The 20479-nt window shown below is 37.8% G+C and overlaps 3 protein-coding genes and 2 long non-coding RNA genes across 5 annotated transcripts; 2 read left to right on the top strand and 3 right to left on the bottom strand.

Moving 5' to 3' along the window:
* The first annotated feature begins 82 nt into the window (after positions 1–82).
* On the top strand, positions 83–4320 carry LOC108862225 (probable glucan 1,3-alpha-glucosidase). The gene is made up of 6 exons (XM_018636287.2): positions 83–1724; positions 2117–2390; positions 2478–2613; positions 2926–3136; positions 3254–3460; positions 3686–4320. The coding sequence occupies exons 1-6, from the start codon at positions 138–140 to the stop codon at positions 4052–4054; spliced, it is 2784 nt and encodes a 927-aa protein (XP_018491789.2). The 5' UTR covers positions 83–137; the 3' UTR covers positions 4055–4320.
* Positions 4321–4703: 383 nt separating this feature from the next.
* On the bottom strand, positions 4704–5203 carry LOC130494811 (uncharacterized). Its single transcript, XR_008934251.1, has 3 exons — positions 5144–5203; positions 4986–5050; positions 4704–4884 (listed from the first exon to the last, which is right to left on the bottom strand). It is a non-coding gene; the product is annotated as an uncharacterized LOC130494811 (long non-coding RNA).
* Positions 5204–10253: 5050 nt separating this feature from the next.
* Positions 10254–13186, top strand: LOC108861528 (amino acid permease 4). The gene is made up of 6 exons (XM_018635408.2): positions 10254–10404; positions 10515–10575; positions 10683–10916; positions 11204–11297; positions 11372–11586; positions 12168–13186. Exons 2-6 carry the CDS (start codon positions 10515–10517, stop codon positions 12962–12964), a joined length of 1401 nt encoding a protein of 466 aa, XP_018490910.1. The 5' UTR covers positions 10254–10404; the 3' UTR covers positions 12965–13186.
* Positions 13187–13868: 682 nt separating this feature from the next.
* On the bottom strand, positions 13869–17064 carry LOC108856543 (ultraviolet-B receptor UVR8). Its single transcript, XM_018630374.2, has 12 exons — positions 16870–17064; positions 16555–16741; positions 16262–16408; positions 16050–16131; positions 15654–15809; positions 15393–15566; positions 15127–15198; positions 14968–15039; positions 14756–14874; positions 14542–14627; positions 14395–14450; positions 13869–14158 (listed from the first exon to the last, which is right to left on the bottom strand). The coding sequence occupies exons 1-12, from the start codon at positions 16964–16966 to the stop codon at positions 14099–14101; spliced, it is 1308 nt and encodes a 435-aa protein (XP_018485876.1). The 5' UTR covers positions 16967–17064; the 3' UTR covers positions 13869–14098.
* A 1479-nt stretch (positions 17065–18543) lies between these two features.
* LOC130495087 (uncharacterized) lies at positions 18544–20332 on the bottom strand. Its single transcript, XR_008934366.1, has 4 exons — positions 20188–20332; positions 19937–20083; positions 19410–19518; positions 18544–19327 (listed from the first exon to the last, which is right to left on the bottom strand). It is a non-coding gene; the product is annotated as an uncharacterized LOC130495087 (long non-coding RNA).
* Positions 20333–20479: the final 147 nt, after the last annotated feature.

The following is a 20479-nucleotide window of genomic DNA, read 5'->3' as shown; positions in this document are numbered from 1 at the left end:
TGATCTTAACGACCCATTCTTATTAGCAGGCCTTAAATGGGCCCATAAGCTCGAGTAATTATCCGAACCGTAAAGATCGTCTCCCTCTCACACTCAGTATTTCTTCTTCCTCAATCTAGAGATTCCATTCCGATTCTATGAAACGAGGAACCAAAATGAGATCTCTTCTCTTTGTACTATCACTGCTCTGCTTCGCCTCGCAAACAGCACTTTCATGGAAGAAGGAGGAGTTTCGCAGCTGCGACCAGACTCCGTTCTGCAAACGCGCTCGATCCCGTGCTCCCGGCGCGTGTTCTCTCATCGCAAGCGATGTCTCAATCGCCGATGGAGATCTCGTAGCCAAGCTCCTACCAAAAATCGCTAACCAAAGCGACGAGGATCAGATCAAGCCGTTGGTGCTCTCCCTCTCGGTTTACGCCGATCGGATCGTGCGGCTAAGGATCGACGAGGACCACACGCTGAATCCGCCGAAGAAGAGGTTCAGAGTTCCCGACGTGGTGGTCTCCGAGCTCGAGGAGAAGAAGATCTGGCTGCAGAAAGTAGCCACGGAGACGATCGCCGGAGACGCTACTCCTTCTTCGGTGGTCTACGTCTCCGATGGATACGAGGCGGTGGTGAGGCACGAGCCGTTCGAGGTCTTCGTCCGCGAGAGATCAGGCGATCGACGTCGCGTCGTGTCCTTGAACTCCCACGGCTTGTTTGATTTTGAGCAGCTGAGGAAGAAAGGTGAGGGAGATAACTGGGAGGAGAAGTTTAGGACTCATACGGATTCGAGACCGTATGGTTCTCAGTCTATTAGCTTTGACGTTTCGTTTTATGATTCCAGTTTCGTTTATGGGATACCTGAACACGCCACTAGCTTCGCCTTGAAGCCTACCAAGGGTCCTGGAGTCGAGGAGTCTGAACCTTATAGGCTATTTAACCTAGATGTCTTTGAGTACGAGCACGAATCACCGTTTGGGCTTTACGGATCGATCCCATTCATGGTTTCGCATGGGAAATCTGGTAAAACTTCGGGGTTTTTCTGGTTAAATGCTGCGGAGATGCAGATTGATGTTCTGGCTAACGGATGGGACGCGGAGAGTGGTATTGCATTGCCTTCTGGTGAGAGTAGGATTGATACGTTGTGGATGAGCGAGGCGGGGATTGTGGACACGTTCTTTTTCGTAGGGCCTGAGCCGAAGGATGTTGTGAAGCAGTATGCAAGTGTGACAGGTACTTCAGCGATGCCTCAGTTGTTTGCTACTGGTTATCACCAGTGTAGGTGGAACTACAAGGATGAGGAGGATGTGGCGCAGGTGGACTCGAAATTCGATGAGCATGATATTCCTTATGATGTTCTCTGGCTTGACATCGAGCATACAGATGGGAAGAGATACTTTACGTGGGATAGTGCGTTGTTTCCGAATCCGGAGGAGATGCAGAAGAAACTGGCTGCAAAGGGTAGGCGGATGGTGACAATTGTGGATCCTCATATCAAGAGGGATGACTCCTACTTCTTACATAAAGAGGCTACTCAGATGGGACACTATGTCAAGGATTCGTCTGGAAAGGACTTTGATGGTTGGTGCTGGCCTGGTTCATCATCTTACATTGATATGTTGAGTCCAGAGATTAGAGAATGGTGGGGTGGGAGGTTCTCGTATAAGAACTATGTTGGTTCAACTCCGTCCTTGTACATATGGAATGACATGAATGAGCCTTCCGTATTCAATGGTCCAGAGGTATAACATTCTGTCTTATTGGTCTTTGTTTGTTCCCTTATTGTTTTTCTATTATCTGTGTAGCTCAAGTTCTCGTATTCATTGGGTTTGCGGTTCTTTGTTTCCCTATTTCGTAATTATGTATAGGTTTGAACTCTGTTTGTTTATTTTATTTTACACATCACTAATCTGCCATGAATCTGACACCTTTTTATTAGTCAAATATTGCATTGAATCTTCAGCCTTGTGACTTCTTTAAGAGTAAGTGTAAGCTATGGTTGCTTATCTTCACATTTGTTGGGTTATTAGTTATCGACTTACAGTAGAGAAAGTTCACTTCTTCCCCACATTGAACTTTCATGGAAAAAGGTTATCGCTGGGATGAGACTGACTGGCTTTCTTTCTTTGAATAGGTTACTATGCCAAGGGATGCATTACATGTTGGTGGTGTTGAACACAGGGAAGTTCATAACGCTTATGGATATTACTTTCACATGGCAACTTCCGATGGGCTTGTTATGCGTGAAGAAGGAAAAGATAGGCCTTTTGTATTGTCAAGAGCAATCTTTCCTGGTACTCAAAGATACGGAGCAATTTGGACGGGAGACAACACAGCCGAGTGGGAACACCTTAGAGTCTCTATTCCAATGTTATTGACACTTGGTCTAACTGGAATCACATTCTCAGGTGCATGGAAATTATCTACCCAAATTTTGCTGGAGGATTAATTTTTTTCTTTCTCAAATCTAATTGAAGCTCCCTTTTATTTTGCAGGAGCTGATATTGGTGGATTCTTTGGAAATCCTGAACCAGAACTACTAGTTAGGTGGTACCAAGTCGGTGCTTACTATCCATTTTTCAGGGGTCATGCTCATCATGACACCAAAAGACGAGAGCCTTGGTTGTTTGGGTAAGATCTGAGTACTTGTTTCTTGTCAAGACTTATTATTCGAGTATTAAAAGGCTCCAGGTTTAGTCTATGACAAACATAAAAAGGACATAATCAGTTTTACACTAATTAAATGTAGTTGACAAATGAATGCGCGGAATTAGAAAGTGTTGCAGTCTAGTCAGTTAATTTTATAAATAGTTAACCCATTAGTTTCATCAAGTAGGCGTTTCAACGGTTGTCCAGACTCCAGAGGTTCCTCTGCCTTTGTTTTGCTGGCTCATTAATTTTGCAATGCCTTATTCGATTAAGATCAATTTCATTTTGTTTCAGTGAACGGAATACAGAACTCATGAGAGATGCCATACACACTCGTTACACGCTGCTCCCATACTTTTACACGTTATTTAGAGAAGCCAATGTCACAGGTGTGCCAGTTGTACGTCCATTATGGATGGAATTCCCACAAGACGAAGCTACTTTTAGCAACGATGAAGCTTTCATGGTCGGTAATGCTCTATTAGTGCAAGGAGTTTACACTAAGGTACTTCGATGTTATGGATGGATTCGTTTATCTTCTTGTCTCTTTACTGTATGAATCATCTTTGAAGAAATGAGCGAATCAGTGACATACTTTCTTCTCGTGTGTATGCTAAATTAGGGAACAACACATGCTTCCGTGTATTTGCCTGGCAAAGAATCATGGTATGACCTGAGAAACGGAAAGACATACGTTGGAGGCAAGACTCACAAGATGGATGCTCCGGAAGAAAGCATTCCTGCGTTTCAAAGGGCGGGAACTATTATCCCGAGGAAAGACCGTTTCCGTCGAAGTTCTTCTCAAATGGACAATGATCCTTATACTCTGGTACGTTCAACTCTTCCACTGATGCAGTGTTTTATCATCTGCTATCAGTTCAATGAACACAGTAACTCGACCAGGTATAGTAATAGTAAAAAAAAAAACATGCCATTAACAGAATCCGAATGATGAACTATATAGATAGATCCATAGAAAGATAAGCTGTGGTTGGTTGGTAACAGTCTGTAATCTTTGTGCATTTAATCTTCTTTTTTTTTTTGTATTATTCAGGTGGTAGCTTTGAACAGTACTCAAGAAGCAGATGGTGAACTCTACATTGACGATGGAAAAAGCTTTGAATTCAGACGAGGCTCTTACATCCACCGCCGCTTCATCTTCTCCAATGGTGTTCTTACATCAACGAACTTAGCTCCTTCACAAGGTAGCCTCTCTTCCCGATGTTTGATCGACAGAATTATCCTCTTGGGACACACCTCTGGTCCGAAATCTGCACTGGTCGAACCTTTGAATCAGAAGGCTGAGATTGAGATGGGACCATTGCGAATGGGTGGGCTAGTGGCTTCCTCCGGTACAAAGGTCTTGACTATCCGCAAACCAGGTGTCCGAGTGGACCAAGACTGGACCGTTAAGGTTCTGTGATTGACGAACCATTTTTCCTTGTGGCCGACGGAGTTTGCATACCTTTTCTTATAATATTTTGGAAGTTTTAGACTTAAAGTAGTTGCAAGAGCTAACAGATTGAAAGTCGTTTGCATGGTTGTTTAAGAGTTTAGCGTTTTGATAATTTCATAATGTCATGGTTTCGTACTTAAACACACTCACCCTATAAGGAGTTGGGAATCATAAAACGAATTGTCTTGTAGTCAGACCGGTCTATCCATAACCATCTTTCGTTTTGCTCAAAACATCTACTTCTAAATTACCATGTATTTCATTGCTGCTAAATTATTATTTAATCCTCCACGTTTCACTAGCCCTGGGCAATCGGGTACCCAATCGGGTATCGGTTCTACCCATTCGGGTATCGGGTAAATCGGTAATAGACATATATATACCATTCGGTAATTTATAATAAATTCGGTTCGGTTCGGTTTGTAATTGGCCGGGTTCGGGTCGGTTTTCTACTCTAATTCAAAATCCGAATTGTACCTAAATTTTTTCGGGTTCGGTTATTTTCTGTAACAAGAGTATTCAAATACCCAATTTAAACCCGATTTAACCGATTTAACCGATTCAAATTTATAAATAACCGACTAAATAACCAAAATAACAATTCATAATCAAAACAAGAACTTAATAAGCATAACTTTAACCAAAAAACATAAGTTTAACATAGTTTAACAACTCATTAAAACATAACAAAAGATAGATCAAGTTCATAAGCTTAAAATAACTCAAATAGCCGATGAAAAACTGGGAACAATGAAGAAGCATCCACGATGAAAAAAGAACATTGCTGCTCCATGTCCCTGTAAACACATAACAAGATAAATCATTTAGCAAACTGAGTAAAGTAAACACAAAGAGAATGATAAAATTATTCACATAAAGACATGAAGTTTCAATTTACCTTTACTAGTTGCCGCATAACATAACTTAGAAAAACACCACACAAGAAGACCAATACAAAGATACCTTCAGAACATCAAACAACAAAAACTAGTATTACAGTATTACCATTGCAACAAAAAAAAATCAGAGAATATCAAATCAGTGGAGACTAATTACCTTTTCTCGTATGAGAAAAGCTAAGCCTCAGGACCATTGTCATCTCCAATACCAAACTCTGCAAAACAGTTTCAAAGCTAAGTTAGAAACTGAATCAGACATAGCCTTGGAGTCAACAGAATCTTCACCGTACAGCTTCTCAAAACACATCTTCGCAAACTTCATCTTCTTTGTTGGATCAAACACAGTTGCAATGATCAGCATCTTGTTGATATTCTTCATTCCATCCCAATACTTCAAAAATTTCTTCAACATTTCATCAGCTCTGTTCTTCAATTCATCGTCTCTGCTATTACTCAGAAATGAGAGGTTCCTCTCTATTGTAACAATCTCACCATAACACTTATGCGCATTCAAGCTGGTGGAAGCAGAAACAACCAAAGTGGAGTTGTAGAAAATCACCAGAAACTTCACCAACCTGTGACAAAATATAAATCTTATTTTGTCAATATAAATCTTATTTTGAACATGTCAATATAAATTTATTTTGTGCAAGTACAAACATGTCAGTAGGTTACCTTTCAATGGCATGCCAGTCAGTTGATTCAGGAGGTCCTACACGTCTGTTCCCATTATCCATTTCTTGGAAGTAGTCATGGTACAACCGATCTTCTAGTAGCATCTTGTCAAAAGCAACTCTGTACTTCAGGGCATTTGTCAACATTGTGTATGTTGAATTCCATCTGGTTTTCACATCCAATGTGAGACTTCCTCTTTTCAGCTTCCCTGAATCAACCCTCAGCTCAAACGACCTCTGCCTAACATGAGATGACCTAACATAGGATACACCATTGCGTATAGCCTCCACATTCTTTGATACCTCTTGCAATCCATCCCTCACAATCAAGTTGATGATGTGAGCACTGCATCTGACATGCATGTAGTCTCCATCTAACACAAATGCTTCATTGCTGACCAAGCTAAAATCTCTTTGAAACTTTCTCAGAGCCAGAGTGTTGGCTGTTGCATTGTCCACAGTGACACAAAACACCTTCTTAATCTCCCACTCAGCCAGGCAGTCTAGTAGAGTACTAGCAATTGTTGATGCCTTGTGATCTGAGACATACTTGAAGCCGATGATCAGTTTCTTGAGCATCCAAAATGCATCAATGAAGTGAGCTGTGATCACCATGTAGCTTGCACCTGTTTTAATAGCAAATAATAATCAGATATGCTACTACACTAACATAATTAAATCAGATAAAATGAGAAAGAAACAAAAACAAACCTGTATTTGGAGCAACCCATATATCTGTAGTTAGAGACACCCTTTGCTTGTTTGAGTTAATCCAGCTCTTCAGCAAAGCCTTCTTCTTCACATACATCTGCACTATGTCTCTGCTTGCTGTTCTCCTTGAATGAGGCCGGTAGAGGTTGACTCGAGAAGAGAAGTGTCTCCAGGCAACACTTTCCACAAAAGACAGTGGCAACTCCCCTAACACCAGCATCTCATTTGTTGCCTCTCTGAACATAGGCTCACTTATCTTTGCAACTTGCATTGTTCCATTTCCGTTGATCACTTGCTGAGACTTGTTTTCCTTGTAAGCTTGGTATTCTTTGCAGGCTGACAAATGCTTGGTCAAATTAGAAGTCCCTGACTTAGATTTGCAGCCGTATAACTTCTTGCAATAGTGGCAAAAACACTTGTTTCTGTCTTCTTTAGTCCTGGTGAAGTGATCCCACACATAAGATCTTGGAAGGATGACTTTGAGCTCTTTAGATGGCTTTCCATTAGCTGTACTTGATTCTGGGGCATCTTTCCTCTTTCCTGAATCAGGAGTTGGAGCAACTTCTGTAGCGACTTCTGTACTTTCATCAGCTTCTTGTCCATTGTCATTGGCATTCTCTTCAGCAAGATTCATCACTTCTTCAACGTCGTCTTCATCTGGAAAGCATGAAGAACCCATCTGAACACACACATACAATAAGCATATCAGTAACTAAGAATCAAATCAGTAGGTAAGAGAAGAACTCTAAGACCATCAAAGACTAAGAATCAATCTACTATCCGGATACTATCCATAATAATCGAATTACAGAAAGTATAAGAGATTGTAATACGAACCTAAGAATCAAATCAGTAGGCAAGAGATTGTAAGTGATTGAATTGCAGACTGCAGAGATTAGAGAAGGAGGAGACAATGGAGAATACGAATTGAGAAGTTTGAAACTTTGGATATGGTTCTTTCCATGGGGAAAGAGGAGTTTATATAGAGCTTCCATGGAGGAATACGAATCGAAAAGCAAGTGGTACTTGAATGCATTAGACAAAGCATGCACTGAGTGAAGGAGACGAAGCGAAAAGTAAGAATCGCCGTCGACGGTTCTGTCTTGGAAACAGAAGAAGTGAAGAACTCGTGTCTCGACGGCTAACCCCAAACTAAAGGGTAATGGGCCTAACGGAAGCCCATAGTAACTTACAATAAAACCCGATCCGAACCGAGGTCCATAGTAACTTCGATTTGAGGCCCAGTCGGTGATTTCAACATAACCCAATCCAAACTGGTACCGGCTTAACCGGGTGCCAACCGGAGCGGTTCTTCGGTATAGTTAATTTCTGCCCAGGCCTACGTTTCACCCTGACTAACCCATTCAAGCATTACGTTTCTGATAAGAAAAAACAATGATGTGAATGGGACAACGAACGTCGTCTTATTCTCACATCCGTTTTAAAGTCATAAAAATGATTTGTCGAAGATAAATCAGATTCTGTGGGCTATATTTTATTTTCTTCGGATAACTTTGACATAACTTGAACTCTTTACAGGTTTGGATGTGTAAAGTTTGCCGCTATCAGTGTTAGATTCGTGTAAGTAAAACACGAAGCCTAAAGTTTCGTGTAACAGGAGTCATGTAACTACCTAATTTTTGTAGGTTTAAAAACATGTTCCCTCTAAACTAAAACCTCATGTTTCCAGACAATATTCCGTTCATGGATCTCGAATTATATATAAAACTATCAAATTTAGGAATGTAAATGTGAATATAATAAATAAAATAAGAGAATCTTGGAATTCAAAAGGAGTTCTCGAAAGTGTTCATCAAAGATACTCTTTAAAATGTTAAATGCTAGATAATAGCTCACTTGCATGACAAATTCTATTCTCTTCTGATCATGCATTTTCCCTTTTCTTTTGTTCGTTTAAACCAATAAGATTGTTGGTCTAGTGTATATATATTTCTTTAGTTCTTAATATAGCCTACTACTCGGAAGCAATTGAAGTAAGAATGACTTTTGTTAATAATTAATATGAGTGATTAGGTCGAACCCCAGGGTGTGGAGCCGTGGACGTGTAAAACAAGCATTCGATTCTTTTTCTTTTTACGCATCTTTCACTAAAAGAATGGAGGAATCAAAATAAATCTTAAAAATCTCTCAAGTTGAAATACTTATATACATATTGTACGTTTAAACGAAAGACAATATTATTCGCTTGTGAGTTGTGATATATGTTTATGTCAGTACATCTTCGTAGATCATGTTATATAGTATTCTTAACTAAATACATATCATTCAGTAGACTTAATCATCTGCGATGTAAAAATAGCTAGGATCAGAAATTGATCGACCCATTCAATCACATGCATTAGTAGGACGAAGTATTCGGAATGTTCAATTCTCGAAGCAAAAGAAAACAATTCGAAATGTCGACCCTGTTTGCGAATCAAGAATCCTTGATGAATGATCTATTGAGCTATGATATGATATTTGCAGTGGAGGAGAGAAGAATGAAAACATTTGAGAAGAAGTGTACACGTTATATCACTCGCACACAAAGAATGGGAGAGATAGAAGAAGAAAACTATACACTATACTTTTAGTAGTTTTCTTTTTCATTATCCGGCACATGCAATTAATGCTTTGCAATATGTATAACTTATGACAAAAGTTTCAGCATCTAGGGCTGGGCACAAATACCCGTTACCCGCCTTAAATTCGTTACCCGCTCCGTACTTGCCTCGTAAATACAAGTACTCGTTTTAATCAAGGCAAGTAACAAGTTAATAATTTTAAATACTTACAAGTGCAAATCAAGTAACAAGGCTTAAAATTATTTTAGGTATTTGACTCGTTTCGACCCGTTACTTGATTTTCAAAATATATTGTAACATTTACATTATTATTTCATCTACTTTAATATTTATTTAATATCAAACATGTGGGATTAAATAATTTTCTCTTTTATTTCAAATTTTACGCTATATTATCTTACATTGGTGTAGCATAAGAATCAGAAAAAAATTTAGTATAAATATAGACAATCACCTAACCATAAAATCATTGAAACATAATTTATATTTTAAAGACTCGAATACAAAAATTTTAAGTTAAGTGAGCAAGTATAAGTACAGAAAGTTACTCGCAAGTATCTCATATATAGACGAATACTCGCTTAATTAAGGACTTGGTATTAGCAAATACAAATATAAGGCAATTTTTTTACTATCCGAAGAAAGCAAGTCGGCTTATAAGTATGGCAAAAATCCCGGATACTTTTCATATGCTCAACCCTACTATTAAGTAATCGAGCAAGGCAAGTAACTTGCAAGTTACATGTTTTGCGACAAGTACTCGATATAACAAGTACTCGTTTCCGACAAGGCAAGTACCAAGTCTAAAAATTCATTGCTCATTCAAGGCAAGGCGAGTATCAAATATATGGAAAAATGCAAGTACTCGCCTTGCACCCACCCCTATCAGCATCCGGTTATTTATGTACAAGGACTGATGTACATACTCGCATGTAAGAATACTGTGAATATTGATCATATACCCTTTTTTGACAAACATATACCCATATTTTTGGAGGAATATTTATATTAATAGCCTATATTTTGAGTAAGAGAACCACAAATTTGATGTTTAGTATCAAAGTACCAAACTGTTTTTCTTTTAAAATTTATGTTAAATATGCACCACAAACAAATTTAACTCGGTTATATTTTTGTTCAGATCATATATAGACATGGTGGATGCCCTTAATAGCAATAAGCATATCATGCAAACGATAATATAAAGTGGTCGAAATTCACATATCTTACCTGTAAATAATAATTTGTGTACCTGAGAAATAAGAAAAGATTCTTCTCTCCACTTTTGATGGCTTATAAATTATGATGACCCAAAACAATCATAAATGCAGCAGCAATATTGCTCTTACCACCCGTGCATCTCCTTTGCATTTCTTTCTTTGTCTATTGCTTAATCTCTCAAGGCTCAACAACAAGAGGCACTAAGTTTCAAAAAAAAAAATCAAGAGGCACTATACTACTCTCTCTCTCTTAGAATGTATTTACCGCCAAATAACGTTAATTATAACAGTTCTTCGAACTAATATTTTGATTCTCTTTGACGTCTTATTAAACCTAGATGGATGTTCCTCGGCCAGCTTTCAAATGTTTCGATGATGATGGTCGACCTAAGAGATCAGGTAAAAGTAACAATAAACTTATGTAATGGTTGATTACTTGATTCTAGCTTAGAGAGAACGTAATAAGAGTCAGGCGATGATACTAATTGAATGTGCATCTTTTTTAGGGACGGTTTGGACCGCGAGTGCGCATATTTTAACCGCTGTAATTGGATCTGGTGTTCTATCGCTGGCATGGGCCATAGGTCAACTAGGTTGGATCGCTGGTCCTGCAGTGATGTTATTGTTCTCTTTTGTCACTTACTACTCTACCACTCTTCTCAGTGATTGCTACAGAACCGGAGATCCTGTTTCCGGAAAGAGAAACTATACTTACATGGATGCTGTCCAATCAATCCTCGGTACTATAAACCATTCATTATGTTTTATAAAAGAGTGTTATTTGGATACTTCTCCACAAAATTCGGTTATGTTTTTAATAATTAGGGAAATTATATTTATTCAACTAATAATTTCTAAAACACGTAAAATTAAATCAAAATTTTTTTTAACTAATACTAATGTTGAATTTACATATATTTTTGTGTAACAACAAAAAAAAGTAAAATGATACTCTTTGTAAAGCAGCATAGCTCTGCTCTACTTTGCTTTCTTATGCCTTATTCTGTCCGGTTATGTGTTATGATAGGTGGGTTTAGGTTCAAGATTTGCGGTCTGATGCAGTTCTTGAATCTTTTCGGTACCACGATCGGGTACACTATCGCATCATCTATAAGCATGATGTGAGTGTCTCTAAAAAGGAGTTTCTTTTGATATAAATAATTAGACAAAACCCTAAAAGTCTAGTGTTTTTTAGGGCTATCAAGAGATCCAACTGTTTCCACGAGAGCGGAGGGAAGAACCCATGTCACATGTCAAGCAATCCGTACATGATCATGTTTGGTGTGACTGAGATCTTGCTCTCTACGATCAAAGACTTCCACCAGATTTGGTGGCTTTCCACAGTTGCAGCCATCATGTCTTTCACATACTCTGCAATCGGTTTAGCTCTCGGTATCATTCAAGTTGCAGGTAATAACAAAAACATCTAACCACATGGCTGTGACCGAGTGGCACAGTGGACTCGGAAATGTGCTAAACGCAGCGGATTCAAAATTTATCACTTAGATTTAGATTTATTTGTGAGACAGTGTGGATATCTAACTCGCCTTCACCTTCACCTTCACCTTCACGAGTGGATCGCCTCCTAGGAGATTAGTCGGGTATTCGCATTCGGGGTCCGAATTATCAGAAAAAAAACATCTAAAACTTTCAGAAAAGATGAAAATACATTCAAATAGCAATAAAATGACATTTTAATATCAAAATAGCACATAAAAGACAAATTTACAACATAGCAATTATATAAAATTGAAAAGAACATATAACATTTGGATTTAGTGATTATGGTTTAGTATTTAAGAGTTGGAATTAAGATGAAGTTTAACGTTTGGAGTAATTTAGTCATTTAATAAATATTATTTTGAAAAAAAAAATTAGATGCTATTTTTATGGTAAATTATTAAAAAGTACTATTTTGAAGATTTTTCTATATAAGATTCTTTATAAAAAAATATTCTACAAACAAACCAGTGTGTGCTAATGGGTTTCAGCAAATGGAGTCTTCAAGGGAAGTCTCACTGGAATAAGCATCGGAGCAGTGACTCAGACACAGAAGATATGGAGAACGTTCCAAGCACTCGGAGACATTGCCTTTGCTTATTCATACTCTGTTGTCCTTATCGAGATTCAAGACACGGTAAGATCTCCACCAGCTGAATCAAAAACGATGAAGAACGCCACAAGAATAAGCATCGCCGTGACGACTACGTTTTACATGCTGTGTGGTTGCATGGGCTACGCTGCTTTCGGAGATGCTGCACCAGGAAACCTCTTAACCGGGTTCGGTTTCTACAACCCGTTTTGGCTCCTCGACGTGGCCAACGCCGCCATCGTTGTCCACCTCGTAGGAGCTTACCAAGTCTTTGCTCAGCCTATTTTCGCATTTGTCGAAAAACAAGCAGCAGCTAGGTTTCCTGACAGTGACTTGGTAACCAAGGAATTCGAAATCAGGTTCCCTGGAATTAGGTCACCGTACAAAGTCAACGTTTTCAGAACAGTTTTCCGGTCTTGTTTTGTGGTTTTGACCACCGTGATATCTATGCTTATGCCGTTTTTCAACGACGTCGTGGGGATATTGGGAGCATTAGCGTTTTGGCCTTTGACGGTTTATTTTCCCGTGGAGATGTATATAAAACAGAGGAAAGTTGAGAGGGGGAGTATGAAGTGGGTTTGTCTGCAGATGTTGAGCTGTGGTTGTTTGGTGGTTACAGTGGTTGCTGGAGTTGGCTCAGTCGTCGGAGTAATGCTTGATCTTAAGGTTTACAAGCCCTTCAAGACTACTTATTAAACAAAAGGGTACCATGACCGATGATCATGAAGAAAAGGGAGGAAAGAAACAAACGATATACAATATTTGATCGTTGAAACTGATACATATTTCATTTTGGTGAAATGTGAATAATGTTAAAGCTTCTTTGTTTTCTTATAATTTAATCTTTACGTAATTCATTTACATATCATATGTTGTGAATTTATAATCGACGTGAAGTTTGTTAATTTTGACTTGTTGTCAACCACATCCATTCAAAGAAACAAACTATTGAGACTTGATAAGACACATAAACTGAACATACATATAATACATATAATACATATAATACATAGTGATAAACATACATACACATGTGTTATTTTTCTTCTTCAAAATTTAAATAAAGCAAATTAAACTTAACATTGGCGTACTGTAGAACATATGTCGGTGAAAAGAAAATTTCTACACCACTTTCTTGGCTTCTTCTTCTTTTTTTTTTTCTTGGCTTCTTCTTATGAAAAAGAAATACAACAAAATAAGAAAATGTGGGAAGAGACACTCGAGGGGGAGACAGGAAGAATCTTCAGAAAGTTTAAAAGATGTGACATGGAACTGGAAAAAAAATGAAGGTACTAAAACATACATGGAATCGAATCTATCTAAGTGACATCAATTTTCGAATAACTGAAAAAAGTAACCCGACACATAATTAAAGAGAAACACTCAAAGCAGCAATTTGGATGGTTGCTCTTTGAAGAGAATCCACTCAGATAGAAGATTGTCAACGATGCACTTAAAAAATTATAGCTAGGAATGTTTAACGAATATAATGACATGTTTACTAGTTTATCTAGTTCCAAACTTCATTAGATAATCTAATTGTCGGGAGGCTTAAAAGAATATATAGAACATGGAACATATGCATGATCAGAAAGTGAAATGGTAAGAAAAAACCACATATTTCGTAAGACATTATTATGGTTAAAATAAAGAGACACTGGAGTTTGAGTAACAAAACACAAACTAAACAAAAACGACCAAGAAAAAAGAAGCGAATCCCAAACTAGGCCAGACGTACGTAGTGTACAACCCAGTAGAGATCGTTAAAAAAAAAAGCTTATGAGAAAAAAAAAGAAGAAGAAAAACTCAAAATCGAACACAAGCTTGAGATCAGTTTGTGGGGACACTCATATCACTTCCATTGCCTTTGCTTGAACCATCCGTTTGACCCTGACATACATACATAAACCAATATATCAGTTTATCAACACATATATATATATGCTTCATCATTGGTCTTCAAACCAAAGAGCATCGTTGATATATTTACTGATGTTTGCACATGCAAAAGAAAAACACCTATAATCTGCTAAGACGAATGTAATGTATTTTTTTTTTTTTGTTAAAAACGAATGTAATGTATTTGGATAATGTATCTGGGAAGAAAGAAGAAAATAGAAGCTTACTGTCTTTTCATCAGGAACAACTGCATATCTCTCTGCCGGTGACACCCAGCTTTTCCCTGCAAATACAAGACAATGGAGAGCAATTGAAAAAATTAGCTTAGCTAACTTTTGCCCGTTTCAAGAAGAGATTTATTTTTAACTAATTACCTGAAGATGGATCAAAATTAGAAGACTCTATATGTTGTCCACTTGCTCCATCAACGCTCAATGCTTCTATAATCTTAGGATAGTTCCTATAAAAACCACACAGAAGATGATCAATAGTCAAAATCTTCAATGTGTTATTTTCATAAAACCAAAAAGACCTATATGCAACTGAAACACAACATAGAGATCTATAAGATGATTACAACTTTTTTACCTGTCAAGGGACTCTCCAATTCCGAGCTGTCCGTTTGTACCTCTTCCCCAAGCAAATACATTATTTCTTTCAGTCACAGCCAATGTATGCCTCCATCCACATGAGACTTGAACTACTTTCTGTTAAAAAATTTCCACAAAGATATTTGTGTATATATTAGATTAGAAAAAGATGTATGACAAGCTAAAGTCTTGTAAGAAAAGAAGCCATGCCTGATCGTCGGGAAAGCGAACTTGCAAAGGAGAACACTGATCTAAGTTATCGCCCACTCCTACTTGCCCAAACTGCATTGCTAAAATGAAAGTACATTAGAAGCTTTATCCTATTGAAACCTTATTGAGAAACTTTAATAAGGTTTAGACATTCTTGACCTTATTCCAACCCCATCCATATAGTTTCCCATCAGAAGTCAATGCCATTGTATGTCTCCAACCTCCCGAAATCTGGGGAAAAAAACCCCAAAAAGGTTCAGAAGATGTTGAGCAATAAATCTTCTTCAGCAGGTGGTAAACTATCAGAAACTTTGACTACTTTCTTCATGCAGCTAGAATAGGAAAATTATCCAAATATTATATCCCATCTGATTGATGTTTCAGATGTACATATACATAGTTTAAATTTAAAGCCTAGGGTAAACCTGGGAGATGACGCTGTTGCTCAGCGCTTCAAGTTTGTGAGGAACAAGGTGATCTTCAAAGTCCCCATGTCCTAACTGTCCATATTTGCTCCATCCATAAGTATACAATGCTCCAGAATAAGACACTGCTATTGTGTGCCGCCATCCACAAGCAACCATGCTCATCTTCTCACCCTACAAATTGTAACCATATATGGGCTCTCATTGAAATTTTCAAATGCAAGTTTAAACAAGTAGCAGGAGTCTTGATAGATTTCTTACACTAGCAGAGGTAACCCTTTCAGGGACCAAGCGGTCATTGCGGTCACCTAATCCCAGATTTCCATATCGTCCCCATCCCCATCCGTAAAGATCACCATCTTCTGTAACCGCAGCAGTGTGTTCTGCACCAGCTGCTACCATTTTGATTCGTATTCCCTGCACCAAATTTCCAAGTGTTGATTGTAACACTCTGGCTTAACCAACCTAATTACATAAACTTACAGTCTCCTATATAGTTAACATCTTCAATTATCAACAGACTTTACCTTATATCTGTGTTTGCAGATAGCTATTTTTAGACCCTATAAGTTACCAATCCTACATATGCTAGCTTTTTAATGTATCTCCACCAGTTGTGGATCCTTAATTAGTAACACTAAGAAGAGAATGACAAACCTCAAAGGCTTGAATCTTCTGAGGCACTAGAGAATCTTCAGTATCACCAAGACCAAGTTGACCATTCTGGTTGCGTCCCCAGCTTTTTATATACAGAAAAGTCAAAAGAGATATGTTGGAAAACAAAAGAGGCAAGTTGTAAGAGTAACACAACAAGGTAATCAAATTCTGATATAAGGGTGAAGAAGAAAAGGTAAGACTAGAATATATACCTCTGCACCTCTCCATCCATAGTCACAGCCAAACAATGACTATCCCCACAGGCAATCTGCTTTATACGAATACCTTGCAATGCTTTGATAGGCAGTGGAGTAAACAAGTCGCTCGAGTTCCCATGTCCCAATCTCCCAAAGTCACCCCTTCATAAAATAAAAAAATAAATCAAATGAATGTACTATTAAAAAAAAAAAAATCTAGCCAGTAAACATATCATTCCAAAATACATCAAAGAATCTCTTGTGAAACAAAAGAAAAGAAAAAAAAGATTTTCTGAGAAGAAACAAACCATCCCCAACTGAAGACCTCCTTGCGTGATTCAGAATAAGCAACAGTGTGGTCAGCACCACAGGTAACTGAAACGATTTGGTGGTCGTCCAAGGCGCTTAGCTGAGTGGGAGAAGGTCGGTCCTCTGCATCTCCATGTCCTAACTGTCCATCCTCTCCTCTACCCCATGAGCAAACAATGCCCCCAGCTATTCAAATATTCAAACAAAAAAGATTACACGATCAGATCAAGAGAAGAATCCATAGCTTAGCCTTCGTAACCACCGACACAAAGCAGTGGAAACAAAGAAAAAAGAGTGTTGTATCAGATACATACAGAGCAGAGCAACTGAGTGGCTAGCACCGGCGGATATGATGAGAACAGTACGAGGCGGAGCCGTAACATCAACAGCCACCATCTCCTCCTCAGCCATCGATCACAGTCTCTCTCCCTTAGATTTTTTTTTTTTGCCTTTTAATATGAAAGAAAAAATATTAATTATTTTGTTGTGATAAAATTTTGGAAAATTTGCAGCTTCTCTTTCACTATCCGTAGTAGATGGTTGGTAATAAAGGCGCCATGGCCGGTGGTTTTGCACATGTCTAAATTTGCAAAAAAAATTAACGCTCTTTTTATTTATTTATACTTTTTATTTATTTAAGCGCATAATGACAGTAATAAATACTAAAGAGTGTTTTTACTGTACAGTGATTAGATACTACTAGTATATGGTTTTGTTATTTAACCGCACAGTAATTAATCTGGTCTCCCCTTCCTTGTCGTGTACAACGGCTTTAATTGCAGAGGGGTCCCTCATCCCATGATAATTCCAAATACGAACATCACCGGGTAATAAAGTCTATACTTTTTTAATTGAGCGTTTCTTTCCATTTTACCTCTCTCTCTCTCCGCATTAACGATCTCTCTCGTCCGTTTCATTTTTTTTCTTTTTCCAGATTTTAATGTGAAATTTGAAAACGAAAACAAACGTTTTTTTTTTGGTTCAACAAAACGTTTTAGAACTCGTTCAACTAATTTACTTTACTTTTATTACTTTACGTTTCCTTACTGTATTAAAGATTCAAAACTCTTGAAGTCTTTATTCCTTTTGACAAAAACGTCAAAGAGTAACAAATTAAAGAAGTAAATCACGTTTTTTTTTGTTTGCTTAACCTTTTGACGTTTTCCTACGTTTCAGCTTTCAATCGTTAGTTTGTTTTGTGACTTTTGTCATAGTGCTCAACTTTTCTTTGTGAGATTCTGTTTTCACTGAGCTGTATTTGTATGCATTCGATCAGTCCCAAATTTCTATGATTATAAACCATTTCATTAATTCATGTTGCTCATCACACACATGCAGGATCAGTGATACCACATAGATCGTAAATTTTGTGAACATGTTTGGCCATTCACACGCGTAACGCATATAGATTATAAGACCGTATGAGTCATGCATACGCAGAGGCGGACCTACGTTACGGAATAGTGTGTCACATGACACAGGTTAAATATATATTATTGACGTTTCAGCTATGTACAGCGTAGATTCAGCAGCTCAGTTGGCTATTTTCCTCTCCTAGTGACACACCTTTTCCGTGCTTCGAACCTATTTGACACCACATTATGACTATTTTTCTGTAATTTAGTTAATACGTGGGCGAAAGCCCAATTTCTGACCCCCTTAAAACTGGAAGCTGGGTCCGCCACTGTGCATACGTGTGGAAGTGTAGAAGCTAGTCAATATTTTTCGTGAGTTCCAAATGACATTCAGTTAGTTTTGTCTACATTTCTAAATATCCTTGTTTTATTAGCGATCAAGGTATAAACCTGAAAATATGTATCACTTTTTTTCTGAAAAAAGTAACTCTTGCTACATTTTGTTAAATTTAAGATCAAACAAACCAATTCAAGTTACTCATGTATATTCCATAAATACAAAAACCTAAAACATCCAAATGAAAATGAAAATTATCTTTTATATTTGCGTTTTGTTGAATGGTCAATGAAATTACACGAGTGACAAGATGTTTCATTACATAGGAATACACATAACCTTAAAGTATTGCAACTATGGATACAGTCAAATATCCACAGGATATCATCACATCGGCTTAAACACGAGTTATATGCTGTCAGTGACAAGTTGTCACATCTCTAGTTAGGAAAATTATTGAACAAAGACATTATTGCATTGCCTGATACATCATGATTCATATGTATTGTCCGATTATAGCATTAAAGTCAAAAAGACACAACTCTAGATTATCAAGATAGTCTCTAGTTGCGACATTTGTTGTGACCTCTTCCAAAATGGGCTCGTCTCCATCACACAACACATATGTTTTGCATTATCTTTATCTATTCTTTCTAATATTTACAATAATTTAGGCTTGAGATGAAGTTTTAACTATTATTGTTGTGACACTAACAAACTTTATGCACATGAAAGCATTAAAAACATTGAGGTGAGTACATGTCAAAGTTTGTCGATGAACAAAGTACACAGTCAAAACCAACACCCACATGGGCGGAGTTAGTCTTTGTATATTTACGTCTCTCGAGCTTCTTTTTTTTGGTTAAATGTTTCAAACTTTTAAACCACGTTTTTCTTGGACTTATTATTTTGGCAAGTGTAACTGACCGATTCTGGTTCTTCATAACATCTTATCGAAAGACAGAAGGGGGTAGAGTTTAACTAACATTCAAGGGCTGCAAGCAAAATGTCCTAACCTTTTTGGTGTTGAGGTATATATGGGGAAGATCATGTGAATATTTGGATGGGCGATGAAACTATCTGTAGACAGGACAGTTTATCTTTAAGCTTTACTACTTTGGGAGTCTCGTGATTGTAACGTGAAAGACAGAAAATGAATGACCTGGAGAGAATCATCTAGCAGATGCTTGAGTAGTACTAGTAGCTTTATGTGTTGAGTATGTGCCAACTGAGAATGAAGATGCTTGAAGCTCCTGCCGGATTCGTTGTCTCTTTAGACAAAATAAATGATACCTTATTAGTTGAGTTCAGTAGTCCGTGATAAAATCGATAAAGGGTAAACAGCAATTGCAATCAATGATTCAAAGTGCAGAAATAGCCCTAAATAAGATAGCTAGCATCAACCACATCTTATTACTATCTTTTAGTAAGAACCACATATATTAATTGATAATGCAGCCAAAGCAAATCAATGCTAATGCTAGTTAGATCTGATCTATAGTCCTCAAGATTTAGTAAATAGAAAACAATTTCTCAGCCACAAGAACGTAAAGTGAAGAGAAAGTAATACACATTTCGATGTTACTTGGAGATGAACAATTATACCAAGAAAATATTATATAACTACTTTAGCACAAATTATTTCTCCTATTGTATATGTCTCTAAAGTTTACTCTAAGACGTACATACCCGTCTCTCCCAGTAAGGCAAGAAGCAGACAAAGTCATAAACTGGAGTAATGGTCTGCACCAGAACCGCGTTTATTCCTGTGAAAAGTAACAGTCCCATCAATGGCCGTGTTCTGTGAGGCATCCTTAACCAACTTTATCAGCTCCTCTGTCATCATTAGTTGAAACCTCAAATCAATGAATGTACGGACTCTAAAACTATCCCACTAAAACCTAAACGAAAGTCCAACGTTGGAACAGAGAGACACTCACCACTCTGTTTGGATTGTCGCCGTGATTAGTGTGGAGATTAGGTATATCCTAAGTCCAGCTAAAGCGTTAACCTTGAAGCGTTAAACCAGCCAAAGGATTTAAATTCACCAAAACCGATCGGTTTCTTTTAGAAGCTAACCGACCTGGCCGGGACGCTGCACCTGCGTTTGCGGTCCCGCGCTCCTCTCGCCGTATCACGCGTTCTGTATAATAACTTCGGTTCGATTTTTAATTATCGGTCAAACCAAACCATCTAAATCGGTTCGATTTAGATTTTATGGATCCGGTTCTG

Source organism: Raphanus sativus, chromosome 5 (genome assembly GCF_000801105.2).
Source record: "Raphanus sativus cultivar WK10039 chromosome 5, ASM80110v3, whole genome shotgun sequence".
In the NCBI taxonomy this organism is placed as follows: Eukaryota; Viridiplantae; Streptophyta; class Magnoliopsida; order Brassicales; family Brassicaceae; genus Raphanus; species Raphanus sativus.
Note: the sequence above shows the minus strand (reverse complement) of the source record. Positions and strands in the feature narration are given on the sequence as shown.